This window comes from Prenolepis imparis, unplaced genomic scaffold, assembly GCF_030444845.1.
Source record: "Prenolepis imparis isolate NDT839.2.m4 unplaced genomic scaffold, iyPreImpa1.0 SCAF_2, whole genome shotgun sequence".
Classification (NCBI taxonomy): domain Eukaryota; kingdom Metazoa; phylum Arthropoda; class Insecta; order Hymenoptera; family Formicidae; genus Prenolepis; species Prenolepis imparis.
The window spans coordinates 7175096-7188643 of NW_028141160.1; the positions used below are offsets into that span (position 1 = coordinate 7175096).

General features: G+C 38.5%; 1 protein-coding gene across 2 annotated transcripts in view; it reads left to right on the top strand.

The window, feature by feature from the left end:
* Nucleotides 1–13548, top strand: part of Soxn (SRY-box transcription factor soxNeuro) — a 108514-nt gene that overhangs the window by 64109 nt on the left and 30857 nt on the right. For both annotated transcript variants that reach the window (XM_083058582.1, XM_083058581.1), the window contains exon 2: nucleotides 5560–5625. In XM_083058582.1, coding sequence (XP_082914708.1) covers nucleotides 5560–5625 — 66 coding nt within the window. The remainder of the gene's footprint in view (nucleotides 1–5559; nucleotides 5626–13548) is intronic.

The window sequence follows — 13548 nt, forward strand, 5'->3', positions numbered from 1 at the left end:
CGTTTCGAGGTCGTTTCGTCTTTTCTTTTTTTTTTTTTTGCTTCTCCTCTCTTCCTCCTCTTTTCATTGTCCGACGCCAACTTGACGAGCCCGCGATAACTCGGATATTTCATTTCGGTCGACGACGCGTTCCGCGAAATTCACCTCGCGAATGCGCTCGATGGCAGTTTCGAGCACCAGGTAGCCTGTATCCATCGATTTCGTTAACACAGCTTCTTATTGTGACTCAAGACGCGGCGACAAAACCGGCTGTCTTTCGCGATGTAGTAATAAATTAATTAAAAACTCGCGTTTCACGCAGGGAGAGGATATTTAATTACGTTTTATTTCAAAATCGTGGCGATGTTTTATATATAAATTTACGAGATTATAAGTATTATATAAGTGTTAAGTATTTATAACGCGATATTATATATCGTATATAAATTTATATATATATATATATATAAATATTATATGTATAAATTTACGAGATTATAAGTATTTATAACGCGATTATAAAGTTACGGCAAAGTCCGGTGGCAAAGTATCCGAAAGAGGTCGTCGACAGGAGCACCATCACCGTCTCTCTGTCCTCTCTATATCGAGGGGTTAACGAGGGGGGGCTACGCGCCGCATTACAATTACAATCGTCATAAATATTTAAATAATGCTCGTTCACCCTGATTTATGCGTAACGCCGGTCGAAACGAGAAATCGCGTCGGATTTCCTCCTCTCTCCCCTTCCCTCCCCCTTTCTCCCCATGTCAGCATGGGAATTTCGACGGCGGCAGGTGGAGGGCATAATTAAAGTCGCGTACGGCGTTCCCTTTTTATGGGAAATCTGTGGACGAAGCACCTGCCAAAACGGCCGAATCGTGTGGGACACACGTGAACGACGTGATTTCGCTTTGGCATTTAATAACGCTGGGGTTATGGGAATCCGGTCACGGGTGGAACCAACCACTCCCCTTAAGTACAGTGATTATGCGACACGAGGGACACGGTATTTGCGCAGTGAAGTCCTATATCGAGAGAGAAGGAGAGAAATCGTTTGGATGATTGTCGATCGTAGATCATCTTCGTATTCCATCGATGAGTCAATTAGTGCATTTTACATTAAATACAATAGTAACGTAATTTTTGTGCCTCGCGGTTTTCTTCAACCGTGAATAATTGAAAAAAAAATGAGGTGGTACAAAGTTAATGGCTTGTTACGCGAAGTTATCGAGAATTTACAAAGGAGAAATTTGCTATCCGAGACAAGCCATTTTGTCACTCGCAAACTACTGCTATAAAAACGTCTACATTTTTTCCTATGATTAATGATGCAAAGTCAACAGAAAAGAAATTTAACTTTCCGGTTAAGGAAATGGTTCTCTGAGTTTCTGGCCTGTTACTTTGACAAATGATTGGAGAACAGAGGATGCCGATGTTAACGTACCATATTAATTGCATTTTCTTGTAGACGCTTCTTTATCGAATACGTGGTAAATAAGTATCTTTACAAAAACGATTGATTTATAAGTTTTTCGCATTAAAAAATAATTATTTTAAAATTTATGGCGTGCATACTAATTTCCCAAAAAAGAAAGGACGTTCGTTTACAGATGTTCGTTTTCATTCTTTTGAGAGAAACTTGATTTTCAATGAAACTTAAATATATGCATTTAAATATGAATTATTTTTTTTTTTCTTTATTTTTATTTTATTATATTTTAATATATTATTTTTATTACCGAATTTAATATTAATTTTTTTATACATTCTGTTACATTTTTTTGGCCAAATTGAATGCAATTAGTCACACCTTGCAATCATGTCCAAAAATACAGATTGAAAGCTATATGTCCGTCTATTAATTCGAATATCCGTTGTTGAAGTTACGCTCTACTTGAGAAAGGAATGTGCGATCGTCATTCAGTATAGTCTGTCATCATGGCGATCGCCGTACAGACTTACGATATCTCGTCGTGGCTTTGTCAATTAAGATAAAAAGATTTTAATTAGTTTCTGATTACAGGATTATTCAGCTGTCAAAATAAAAACGAAAGAAATTAATATTTTATTTGTAATTTCCTTCACAAAAATAGGTGAACAAAATACACCAAAAAAATATATGAAATCTTGTCTTTGTGTTCGAGTTTTTGAATAAGAATATTTCATAATATCATATACAGGCTTACGATATTTCATTGTGGTTTTGTCAATTAGGATAAAAAGAGTTTAATCAGTTTCTGATTACAGTATTATTTAACTGTCAAAATAAAATCAAGAGAAATTAATATTTTATTTGTAATTTCCTTTACAAAAATAGGCGAACAAAATACGCCAAAAAATATAGGAAATCTTGTCTTTGTATTAAAGTTTTTGAATAAGAATATTTCATACATATCTCGAACAGGCTTGCGATATCTTGTCGTGGCTTTGTCAATAGGATAAAAAATTTAATTAATTTCTGATTACATGCTTATTCAGCTGTCAAAATAAAAACGAAAGAAATTAATATTTTATTTGTAAAAATAGGTTAACAAAATACGCCAAAAAAATATAAGAAATCTTGTCTTTGTGTTAGAGTTTTTGAATAAGAATATTTCATAATATCATATACAGGCTTACGATATTTCATTGTGGTTTTGTCAATTAGGATAAAAAGAGTTTAATCAGTTTCTGATTACAGTATTATTTAACTGTCAAAATAAAATCAAGAGAAATTAATATTTTATTTGTAATTTCCTTTACAAAAATAGGCGAACAAAATACGCCAAAAAATATAGGAAATCTTGTCTTTGTATTAAAGTTTTTGAATAAGAATATTTCATACATATCTCGAACAGGCTTGCGATATCTTGTCGTGGCTTTGTCAATAGGATAAAAAATTTAATTAATTTCTGATTACATGCTTATTCAGCTGTCAAAATAAAAACGAAAGAAATTAATATTTTATTTGTAAAAATAGGTTAACAAAATACGCCAAAAAAATATAAGAAATCTTGTCTTTGTGTTAGAGTTTTTGAATAAGAATATATCACACATATCGAACGCTTTTTATTGAATCGTATCGAAGTGTCGCAATGTGATCCAATGTAAATTTCATGTTCGCATCAAGCTATCGCGGCAATTCTCTCGGATTACGGGAGCCAACTAAGAGAGAGCGTTGTCTCCGCGTTGCGTTGCAAATTTCTGCGAATGCAAGTGCATCACAAGGCTCAGCGCATTTTCACATTCCTTAAGCGCAATGTAATACGGGAAACAAGCCTCGAGACCGATCCGATTTATATCAGTCGTCAGTAATTGCTGTGATAGACGTCCCCCTTCTACGAATTTCTTTCATTTTTACACCGACGATTTTCACGCTCGAAATCACGGAAAAAAAGCTGCTTCTACTCGCAGAAATCGGACGAGAAGAAACGACGTTTCGCGCTCAGCTGAAACAGCTGATTCGAGCAAGACCTCTCGCTCTCCCCGAGAACAAACAATCGTGTTCGTCTCGCGTGGGCGAATCCGTCCGACATATTGCGACCAAAAATCACATTCCTGCCGACCCCTCGAATTATAACGTCGGCGGACGATATAACCACGGTGAATTCACATTCCCATGCGTGTACGCGCGTGTGCGGCGGCAGAGACTCACGCAACCGACACGCATGAATGCCTAATGCCTGCGGACAGTGATTTCCACCCTCGACGAGAAATGCACGCCTCGTCCCGCTTTTCGATTCACTCGCCCCGGCCACCCCTTTCTGCGGGCAGATGGGGTTCTCACGACCCCCTCCCCCCCCCCCCTATTTCGCTCTCCCACCTATATATAGTCGACGATGTCGCTCGTAATCGGCGCGCGATAATGCCCGGGCTGTCACAACACTCAAACATACGCCCGCGGCCTATCCCGATTAAGAAATCAAAGGATTAGCCGTGACTTTTGGATAACGCGCATTCCGTTTCGCTAGAGATATTAGATATTATACGCGCGGCGGATCCTTTGTTACTTATTAAAAAGAGCGTTCTAATCGGTAACTATACTTATAACGCGATAAATACTGGGTGTTTCAGTCCATTTAGTATAGTGCAGGTAGTAAATTAAATCAACTTTGGTCTCCTTTCAATGCATGAATGAATCTTTCCTCTCTCACTAAAGATCATCATCGTTATTATACGTATATCATATATTAGAAAAAAATAATATTAGATAATACAAGATTTTATATTCATAAAAATGAGTAAAAAAATAAAATTAAATAATACAAGATTGTATATATATAAAATTTTATATATTGTATATAAAATCTTGTATTATCTAATATTATTTTTTTTGTTTACACATTTTAATCACAAATGACAATTTATGTATTAATCTTGTATTATCTGATATTATTTTTTTATCTATATATTTCCTCTGATACTTATATAGATATATAAAATCTTATGGAAAGAATTTTATGAGAATTTCTCTGCGATTAATATTTATCACAATAAAAATAATGATATCTATCACAATAAAATATAAAACATGTTTGATTAATTTTACTAAACTGCATAGTAAAATTAATCAAACATTTTATATTTTATTGTAATAGATATTATTATTTTTATTGTGATAAATATTGAAATCAGAAAAATTTTCATAAAATTCTTTACATTCCATATTGTCCCACGATTACTATAATTTTCAGGGTAAATTCTAAGAGAAAATTCTCTCTGTGTACAAATATTATTAAAAATAAATTATCTAATATTACTTTTAGATCATTTATTTTTGATAATATTTGTAGAATAAAAAAATAAGTATTAAATAGGACAAAAATTTATACATATACAATCTTGTATTATTATCTAATATTATTTTTTTATCATCTACACATTTTTTTCACAATAATTATATTTTATGCGTGAAAAATTCGATGTTTTCTCTTAGCCGTCAGTTGACACCGACTGATAACTTGATAAAACTATAGGGAAACGTCCTCGTCGAAAAGGGCGTCTAATAAATCCCTACAAATAATGTATATCGATGTCACAAAGTCACATATACATGTGTGTGTAGATATATACAGAAAAAAAGAGAGATGGGAAAGAGAGTTTCGTTATTACTACGCACTACGAGGGAAGAGGCGTATTGCAAATAAACATGCACGCATACACGATCGTACATACAACACCGGGTCTACATCTTGTCACCATCGACGCCGCCCTGCGCGTTCGTTACGCGCGTATATTATTCATCCCGCGTGTCGGCTACGTTGAGACGATAATGGCCGGTTGTCGCTCGTCTATCTTTACTGACGTCACCGTTAACAGGTTGGCGACGTGCGCGATGGGCGAAAATAGGTACGTCCCGCCGACTGTCGACACTCGTCGTCGTTAAACCGTTTCTTCGAGAGGGAATATTTCTACGGAAGCACACTTGCAAGCGTTTTTCAAATCATTAATTAAAATCCTTAACGAAGCCAATTACACGTTTCAGCAATATGTTTTATATATATATTTATTTATTTATTTATTTATTTATTGTATATATGTTGTGTTTTATTAATATGTCTAATTGGATATTAATTATATATTCTCGTCTTTCTGTTGCAGGTCAGATAGCGATCGTAAGATGTTGAATCCAGAAACCGGCTGCTACTCGGAATCCGTACGAGCATGGTGAGTCATTAATTAATTAATAAATTCCTCCTCCGTTAACGAGAGTATTATTATTTTTTTTCCAAGAATGTATATGCGTTTTTACGGATCCATTATGGTTAACGAAAAAATACGCGGCTTTTTTCCCCTTTATGGCGAACGAGCGATCCCCTTCCCTTCCTAGAGATTTTTAACTATTTTAATTATTTAACCGGTCGCGAGATGGTTAAACAGCGGCTGCATTTTCCGCACAACGAATTTTTATATACACATATAACTCGTCGGTGTTCACTCAATTTTATGGAAAAATCTATCACGCCGTTTTTTCCTCGCACGTGCATTTTTCCCATCTTGCTCTCGCTCTGCGCTCGCGAGGTAATTTGCCGTTGATGTATTTATAACAAAACGAATTAAACTCTGCGAGCGCGTAACAAAACGCCGGCGCGGCCGGTCGACAAAACCTCGGGAATAAAATACGCAAATATTTGCGTGTTTAATTTGAATCTCGCTTTGGGATCGAGCACACACGGCGCAACGGGAGGGTTAATAATGAAATGTCGCATTGTCGCGCGAGGAGAGGGATTGACCTCCCTTCTCTCTCTCTCTTGAGGATGATTTTGTTGCGCCAGGCATATTGTCGTCGCCGTATACCTGTATAGGACCATCGCTCTGTCTCCTTTTTGCCCCCCTTTTTTTCGTCTCACCCACCCGTGACGCCGTTCTCTCGCCTTCGCGTTAATTTGTGACGGACCCTGCAAGACTCACCCCCGAAATCGCGCGAAAAGCACTGCATATATGTATTTACCCTCTTTCCGAATTTTATTTTTTTTTAAGGGGTACATAATGCGTCTAGAAAGCGCGACCCTTGACTTTGATGCTTTTGTGCGAGATTCGATGACATTTAAAAAGTACCCCTGTGACGTCACACTGTTTGACGTTTGAGATAATATTCATTGAATTTTTCGATGTCATAATAATCGCGGAAAATTATCAACAGAAGACAAGAGACGTCAAAGAGGAGACATCGATATCTGTTCTTTTTTTTTTTTTCTTTTCATGTATTTGGTACTCGGGGGCGATTTATCTGCAATTGTGGTGGTTTTTCTCGGGACATTAGGGACGCGATCACGACGACGACGGTGGAGGATTGTGTACGATAGGAGGGAGGAGAGGGACATGGCTTAATGCGATTAAGGTCGTTATCAGATGTCGCTTCCACTTCTTGCACGGTGACGTCGACGGTAGCTCGTTTGTCATCGCACCGACGTCGTCACGGGGGTTGCATGATTTACTTCCGGCTTTCCCCTTTTCGCGCCCTCCGTTTCCCGCCGACGATTTCTTCGTTCACGATTTCGAGCATGCGACGTGCGTCCCCGCGTAAGATGAATGTATTTTCGTGACGCACACACATGCATGCATATACGGGACAATCTCCGGCAATTAATTCAAGCGTCGCGCATCTTGTCAGCCATCATTGATTCCCGCGATAAATCATTCAAGTTGTTTACACGCGGCGAGAAAAAATATTTATTTATATAACTTATACAGTGAGAGAATTTTCTCTTAGAATTTACCCTGAAAATCGTGGCACAATATGGTATGGAAAGAATTTTATGAGAATTTCTCTGATTAATATTTATCACAATAAAATACAAAACGTGTTTAATTAATTGCATAGTAAAATTAATCAAAGATATTTTACATTTTATTGTGATAGATATTATTATTTTTATTGTGATAAGTATTAATCAGAGAAATTCTCATAAAATTCTTTCCGTCCCACGATTACCATGATTTTCAGGGTAAATTCTAAAAGAAAATTCTCTCTGTGTACTTTTGCAAAAGTATATTATTCCCGCGAGCCTTTAATCCTTGGTTGTTCGATAAAAATTGTCTAAATCAATCGCTCTTTTAAATATAAGTAAAATCCTGTTCGATGACTCTCGCATGTCCGTCTACCGTAGAAAATTCCAGGGGAGCGAAGCTCCCCTTAAGTGCAACTTCGAATTGCTTCTCGAACCCGGCGGATTCGCTGAAGGAAGAGGGGAAATAATGACAACGCCTAGAGAGAATAAATTCTCTCAAATCGTAGAATGTGCTTGCGTGTCGCACGCAGATCTCTCACAATCAGTCGTCGTCGTCGTCGTCGTCGTCGTTGTACAGTCGTCAAAATAAGCATCCGAGGATTCGTTAAGGAATCTAACCGTTAACGCCTTTCGCCAGGAAGACCTTCCATGGCCTAAGGCCGATTTTAGTGTCGCATTAGCGGCGAAAGTAAAGAAAAAAAATTGCCCATAAAACGAGGGAAAGGAAACCACCCTGCTGTGTAAAAAAAAATAAAAAATAAAATTTTTTTTAAATGAAAAAAGAAAGACAGGGAAAAATGAAGGATCGGGGGAAGAAACTGCATCGTAAAATCGAAAGAGAAAGAGGAACCTTTCTCTTTACGGAGTGATATAGCCTTCATCGTGGTCATCGAGGGCGAGGGTGTGGCCAGGAGATAGAGATGATTAGGAGTTACACCCCCGTATGAGGGGGGAAAAGAGGGAGAACCTCGGGGGCGCAGCCGGAAAATTCATGGAGTTACTTAGCAGCCTCTCTCCGCCGTTTATTTTGGGGACAGAGGCACGAAGGAAGTCGTTACGCGTCGTCGTCGAGAAATCGCCCCCGGGGTAATCCTAATTAATAATTAATTACGCCGTTCCCCCCCGTCGTTGCCCTACTTGACCGAGGAATAATGCCCGATTGGATTCTTCCTGTCCCGACGGAGAGAGAAAGAGAGAGAGAGAGAGAGAGAGAGAGAGAGAGAGAGAGAGAGCGCGATTTGGCGATACGGTTCACCGACCATTCCCGTAGATTTATGGCATCGGCGCCCCGCGCCCATAAATCTGGTTAACGTCTTGCATTACGTCCGCGTCTTCCCTTTGTTAGGGAAAGCACCGGAGCGTTAAAGTCCGCTAATTAATTCGCATCATTCTCCCATCGCGATTTTCCACGTGCACTCGCGTATAGCGGAATCGTCCATTATTTATTATTGTCTACACAATTATTCTCTCATCTTTCTGTCATATAATATTTACTTTAGATTATTTAACAATAGGTCCAATTTTTCAAACGTGCTCCATCGCCGTGTTTTATCATAGCTAATATTCGGAACGTAAGTTATTATCCTTCGCAAGGACAACCCGTATGTATCTATGTACATCTAGCTGTGCGGAAGCGATCATCGGCAGTAAATTCCGCCGTGAATAGAACTCTACGTAAGGACATACCGTGGACGATCGAAATAAATAACCAGGGGTCCTAGGAGTTTCCTGGACACGAAAAGCGCCACGATGCTCTCACAAAAAAAAGTTAGCGCTGCGAAAAGTCGACTAAGTTTTACGAGGGTCGAAGGAAGGTGAAAGAAGGATAGGGATAGACGGAGAAAGGGTATACGGTCGGAGAAAAAGAGTCCCGAGACTTTCGAAATGCTGTCGGACGTCGCGAAGAGAGGAAGAGAGAGAGAGATCCTTCGTTCGTACACGCCTAAAAGCTGTGTGTCTATGTATATATGTGTTACATAGTCGCTTCTCTTCCCGATCTTCCAGGAGCACCCGAAGACCCTTCGGTGTCGTTTACAAATTTGTCTTAGATAAACAAAACAGCGCGCCGCCTACGCTTCTCTCTTCTTGCATTCCGTTTTCCCTCTCTCTCTTTCTTCGGAACAAAGAAAGTTCTTTGGACATTGATCTACATATTTTGCATATATTCCAGCAAAAGTAACACAATTTTGTAGTCTATCGAAATATTTTATTTATTTATTTTTTTTTTAAATAAATTAAATTCCTCTGCCTTTCAATAATAATTTATATTTAATATCTTCCTTGAGAAACAAATTTGATTATCACTCAAACGTGGAAATAAGTAATAACCTTTGTGCCTTAAGAATGAAAAAAGCAGGTCAAATATTCGTTCTAGAATGCACCCTTCTTGCTGATCACGATTTCGGCAGGCCTAAAAAAAAAAAAGGCTGCAGCCTATTAACGATGCATCCTGTCCATGGTCACCGAGTTACGAATCGATTCTGCGAATGCCGAATGTTTAGGCTACTTTCTCGCATTTCGACCGCACCGGGGATTTGCATACATTAAAGCTTATCCTTCCGAGAACGTTCGTCTTCGGGATGTGCACGCGCGTTTGCGAATCGCTCGTCCTGAATTTCAGAAACGGAATCTCGATGGCAACCTTATTATGGTCATTTGTGCTCATTTAAACATAGCTCGAGGCTCACATTTGGAACTGTTGCAAAGAAAAGAAAGAACAATTTTTCACATTGTAGCGACCAATTTCGACGTTCCCTGAAACTATACTAAATAAGAATTAATCGGGAGGAACGAGACCTCGCGGGGAACAAATAGAAATCGACTCGGGAAAGGGTTAACTTTCTTATCTAGTTCTTGACACGCGATTGAAGTAGTATACAAAGTCTGGAAAAATAAGAGGAAGAGAATCCCTTATTGGATCTGTCATTTATAAAGATGAGCTAGATGTACGATAGATAAGTCTGTCCGAGGGGCAAGAAGAAGGTTGGATCCAGATGTCGCGTCGAAGCATCTCTTTTAACACTTTAATAGACGCGTTAGGTCTCTAATGGATACCTGGACATCATCTCGTCTCCTTATCGGTCCCTTCATCAGCGGTGCGAGCCCTTCTCCCTTTGGTGGCTCAAACACCAGAAGAAGAAAGAGAGAGGGACACAAATAACTAAAATCTCCGCTGTTGGGTAATTAAACCGTTCGAGAATATCGCAGGATATTACTTTTTTTAAACGCTGCTTTAATCCTTATTGACGTCATCGCGAAAGGGTGCAGTTCTACCCGAGGACCCCCTGTACTCGACGTCCAATGAGATTTTAATGCGCTTCCCGAGGAGGTGCATGTTAGGTCCATGACGAACGCGAGAGAGCGTAATCGAGAAAGGATTACGTCGTTCAACACAATATTACGTCGAGAGAGAGAGAGGAAAAGAGAGAGAGAGAGAGAGAACCAACTGCGGATCCACATTCGTCTCGCTGGGGTTGTTTCGCGTTCCTACGCAGGAGTCCCAAGGGCAGCTGTGCAAAAAGGAGGGATTTCAAGCTCCAGCTGCGTTGTTGTGTTACGAGGGTTACTTACTGTAATCGCGGATGGCACGTTGAAGGATCCGAAGAATCCCGTTTCGGCGACATACACACACGTCGATCGAAAAAGCTCCGTTCGATTATTATAAGATTCGTTCTCTTCAATGCAGTGTGTGGGCTTTGCCGAGGTGATCGAGCGGAGCAGGTCATCGATGTGCGCGTAAATAAAAGGGGGGCATCATCGCGACTCGACGTGTCGATCAAATTTTTTCATAGAAACGTGTCTAATCCGTTCGCCCGAAATGAAAATAACACCGGTTGACATCTCGAAATGACGTATAAAAACAAATCTCTGAAACATATCCCTTTGTGCGTCGATTTGTACAAATCAACGATGAACACAAGATGATAAATGATATTGACAACGATGTATTAGATAACTAGCGATGTAAATCGATTTGTTCGCGTCTCCCACGTGGTCGATATTTCACGACTACGTTTTTCCTATCCCGCGAGCCTCGTTTGGCGAGACAATGCGCAAAAAAAAGGTCCGGAATGATCGAGAGCTGATGTTCCTTAAATGGGGTGACGAGGGGGCAGGAGGGGGCAGAGAGGGGGGCGACTCGGCGTTGGGGGATTTCGGCGAGAGTCTCCACGCTTACGTTTCTATGTCACAATAACGTATATTTGCGAGAAGCGACCGAAGCGTGCGGGGTCCTCGAAGAGGGAAAGGGGGGAGAGAGGGGGCGGGAATCGTCGAGGGGTAAACATCGTGTAACCACCAGGGGGGAAAACACGGGCGCGCACGATCGCTCGCACGTCCGCCCGCCTGTGTGCGCTTGCATACGATTCCATAAATATTTTATTGGCTCGTCATTCGACTTTATTGCGCCGCACGATCGAATGACACGGCGGATTAGGCCGTGGCAGTTATTTCTCTCTCGTATACACACGCGAGAAGCGCGAATCGCACCGATTTATTTTGTCCTCGATGATTTCTGGTCAGCGTTTTTTTTTAAATCGAATTTTTTTATGTTGATTTTTTTGCATGTTTTTTAATACTCTTTTAAATTTGTTAGAAATTTCTTGGGTAACGTTATAGTATAATAAAAAGTATTGATTTATTTTAATCTCGATGATTTCTAATCAGTTTTATTTTTTTTTTATGAAAAACATTTTTTATGTTAGATTGTTGCATGTTTTTTTTCTTTCAATTTGTTAGAAATTTCGCATACTTAGATATTATTAAAGATTAATATAATTATTATAATTATTAAAGATATCCTAAAGAAGTTTCTTTGCATCTATATATTTTGCGTTTCTGTATTATACATTATTAAAGTAAACATATACAGCATGTGTGGTGAATATTAAATTAACAAGAATTTTTCTGACTAGCATTTTTATGAAATGGAAATTTTTTTTAATAATGATTCTTGCATGTGTTTTTTAACGCTCTTTTAAATTTTAAAAACATTTTTATATTTAAACTTTAATTTTAAAATTTAAAAATTTATATACTTGAATTTTTCTGACTAGCATTTTTATGAAATGGAAATTTTTTTTAATAATGATTCTTGCATATGTTTTTTAACACTCTTTTAAATTTTAAAAACATTTTTATATTTAAACTTTAATTTTAAATTTTAAAAATTTGTACACTTGAGTGAAAGATGTGAGGAAGTTTTTTTGGATATATATATTTTGCGTTTTTGTATTATACATTGTTAAAATAGACATATACATCATATGTGGTGATATTAAGTTAACAAGAATTTTTCTGGCCAACGTTTTTTTTAATGAAAATTTTTTTTTTTTTATGATAATTCTTGCATGTGATTTAAAATTCTTTTAACGCTTTTAAATTTGTTAAAAATTTCGTATACTTCGGTGACTTTATAATTCGATAATTATTGAAGATCTAAAGAAGTTTCTTTGCATATATGTAGGTACTTTGCGTTTCTACATATATTATACATTACACTACATTATTAAAGTAAACATATACATCGTGTGCTGAATATTAAGTTGACAAGAATTTTTTTGCCCATCGTTTTTTTAAATGGAAATTTATTAATTTTTTTTATGATGATTCTTGTACGTGTTTTTTTAATGCTCTTTTAAATTTGTCGAAAATTTTTTTTCTTTTAATTTGTTAAACATGTAAGGAAATTTCTTTGGATATTTTGCGCGTTTCTATACTATAATATATATATTGTAAACTAAACATACACCGTGATAAATATTAAGTTGCCAAAAGACCGTGATTTATGTGATTCCTTAGTCGTTTTAAATCTCCCAGATGTCCGAGATATCCGATGGCAGAGGATTTAAAGACCTTTGCCAACCCAAATCCGCGATTAGCTCGAGGCAAGATTTTCGAAAAATTTTCCACCAAAATCACCGGCATCTCCTCGAAAGTTCAAAGCAAAGCCGAATAGATTCCGATTATCCGAGAAACGGTTTCCGGGGGTTTCTGCGGGGAAACCGGGTATTTTTCACCGCGCGCAACGATCCAAGAATGAAAACGGACGATCCACGATGAGACGGTGTGTCTCTCGCTCTCTCTATACCCCAGCGACGGCCAGCGGTCTCTCGTTCTCGCGCTTAATTAAGCCGAGCCACTTAGTACCGGTGAATGCTCTTTGATTGGCAGACGAGGTGCCTGACGATAACCGAAGCTGACAGGCCAGGTACAGGCCTGTGCCTATCCGCGCCTACGGCCTCTCGCGCGAGCGACTCGGCCACTCAGTCAACATCAGGCGAACGCTGAGTTATGTCGAGGGTCCGAGTTCTTTTAAACTCGCCAATAAATCGGGCCCCGGTCTCTATCACCACGAACG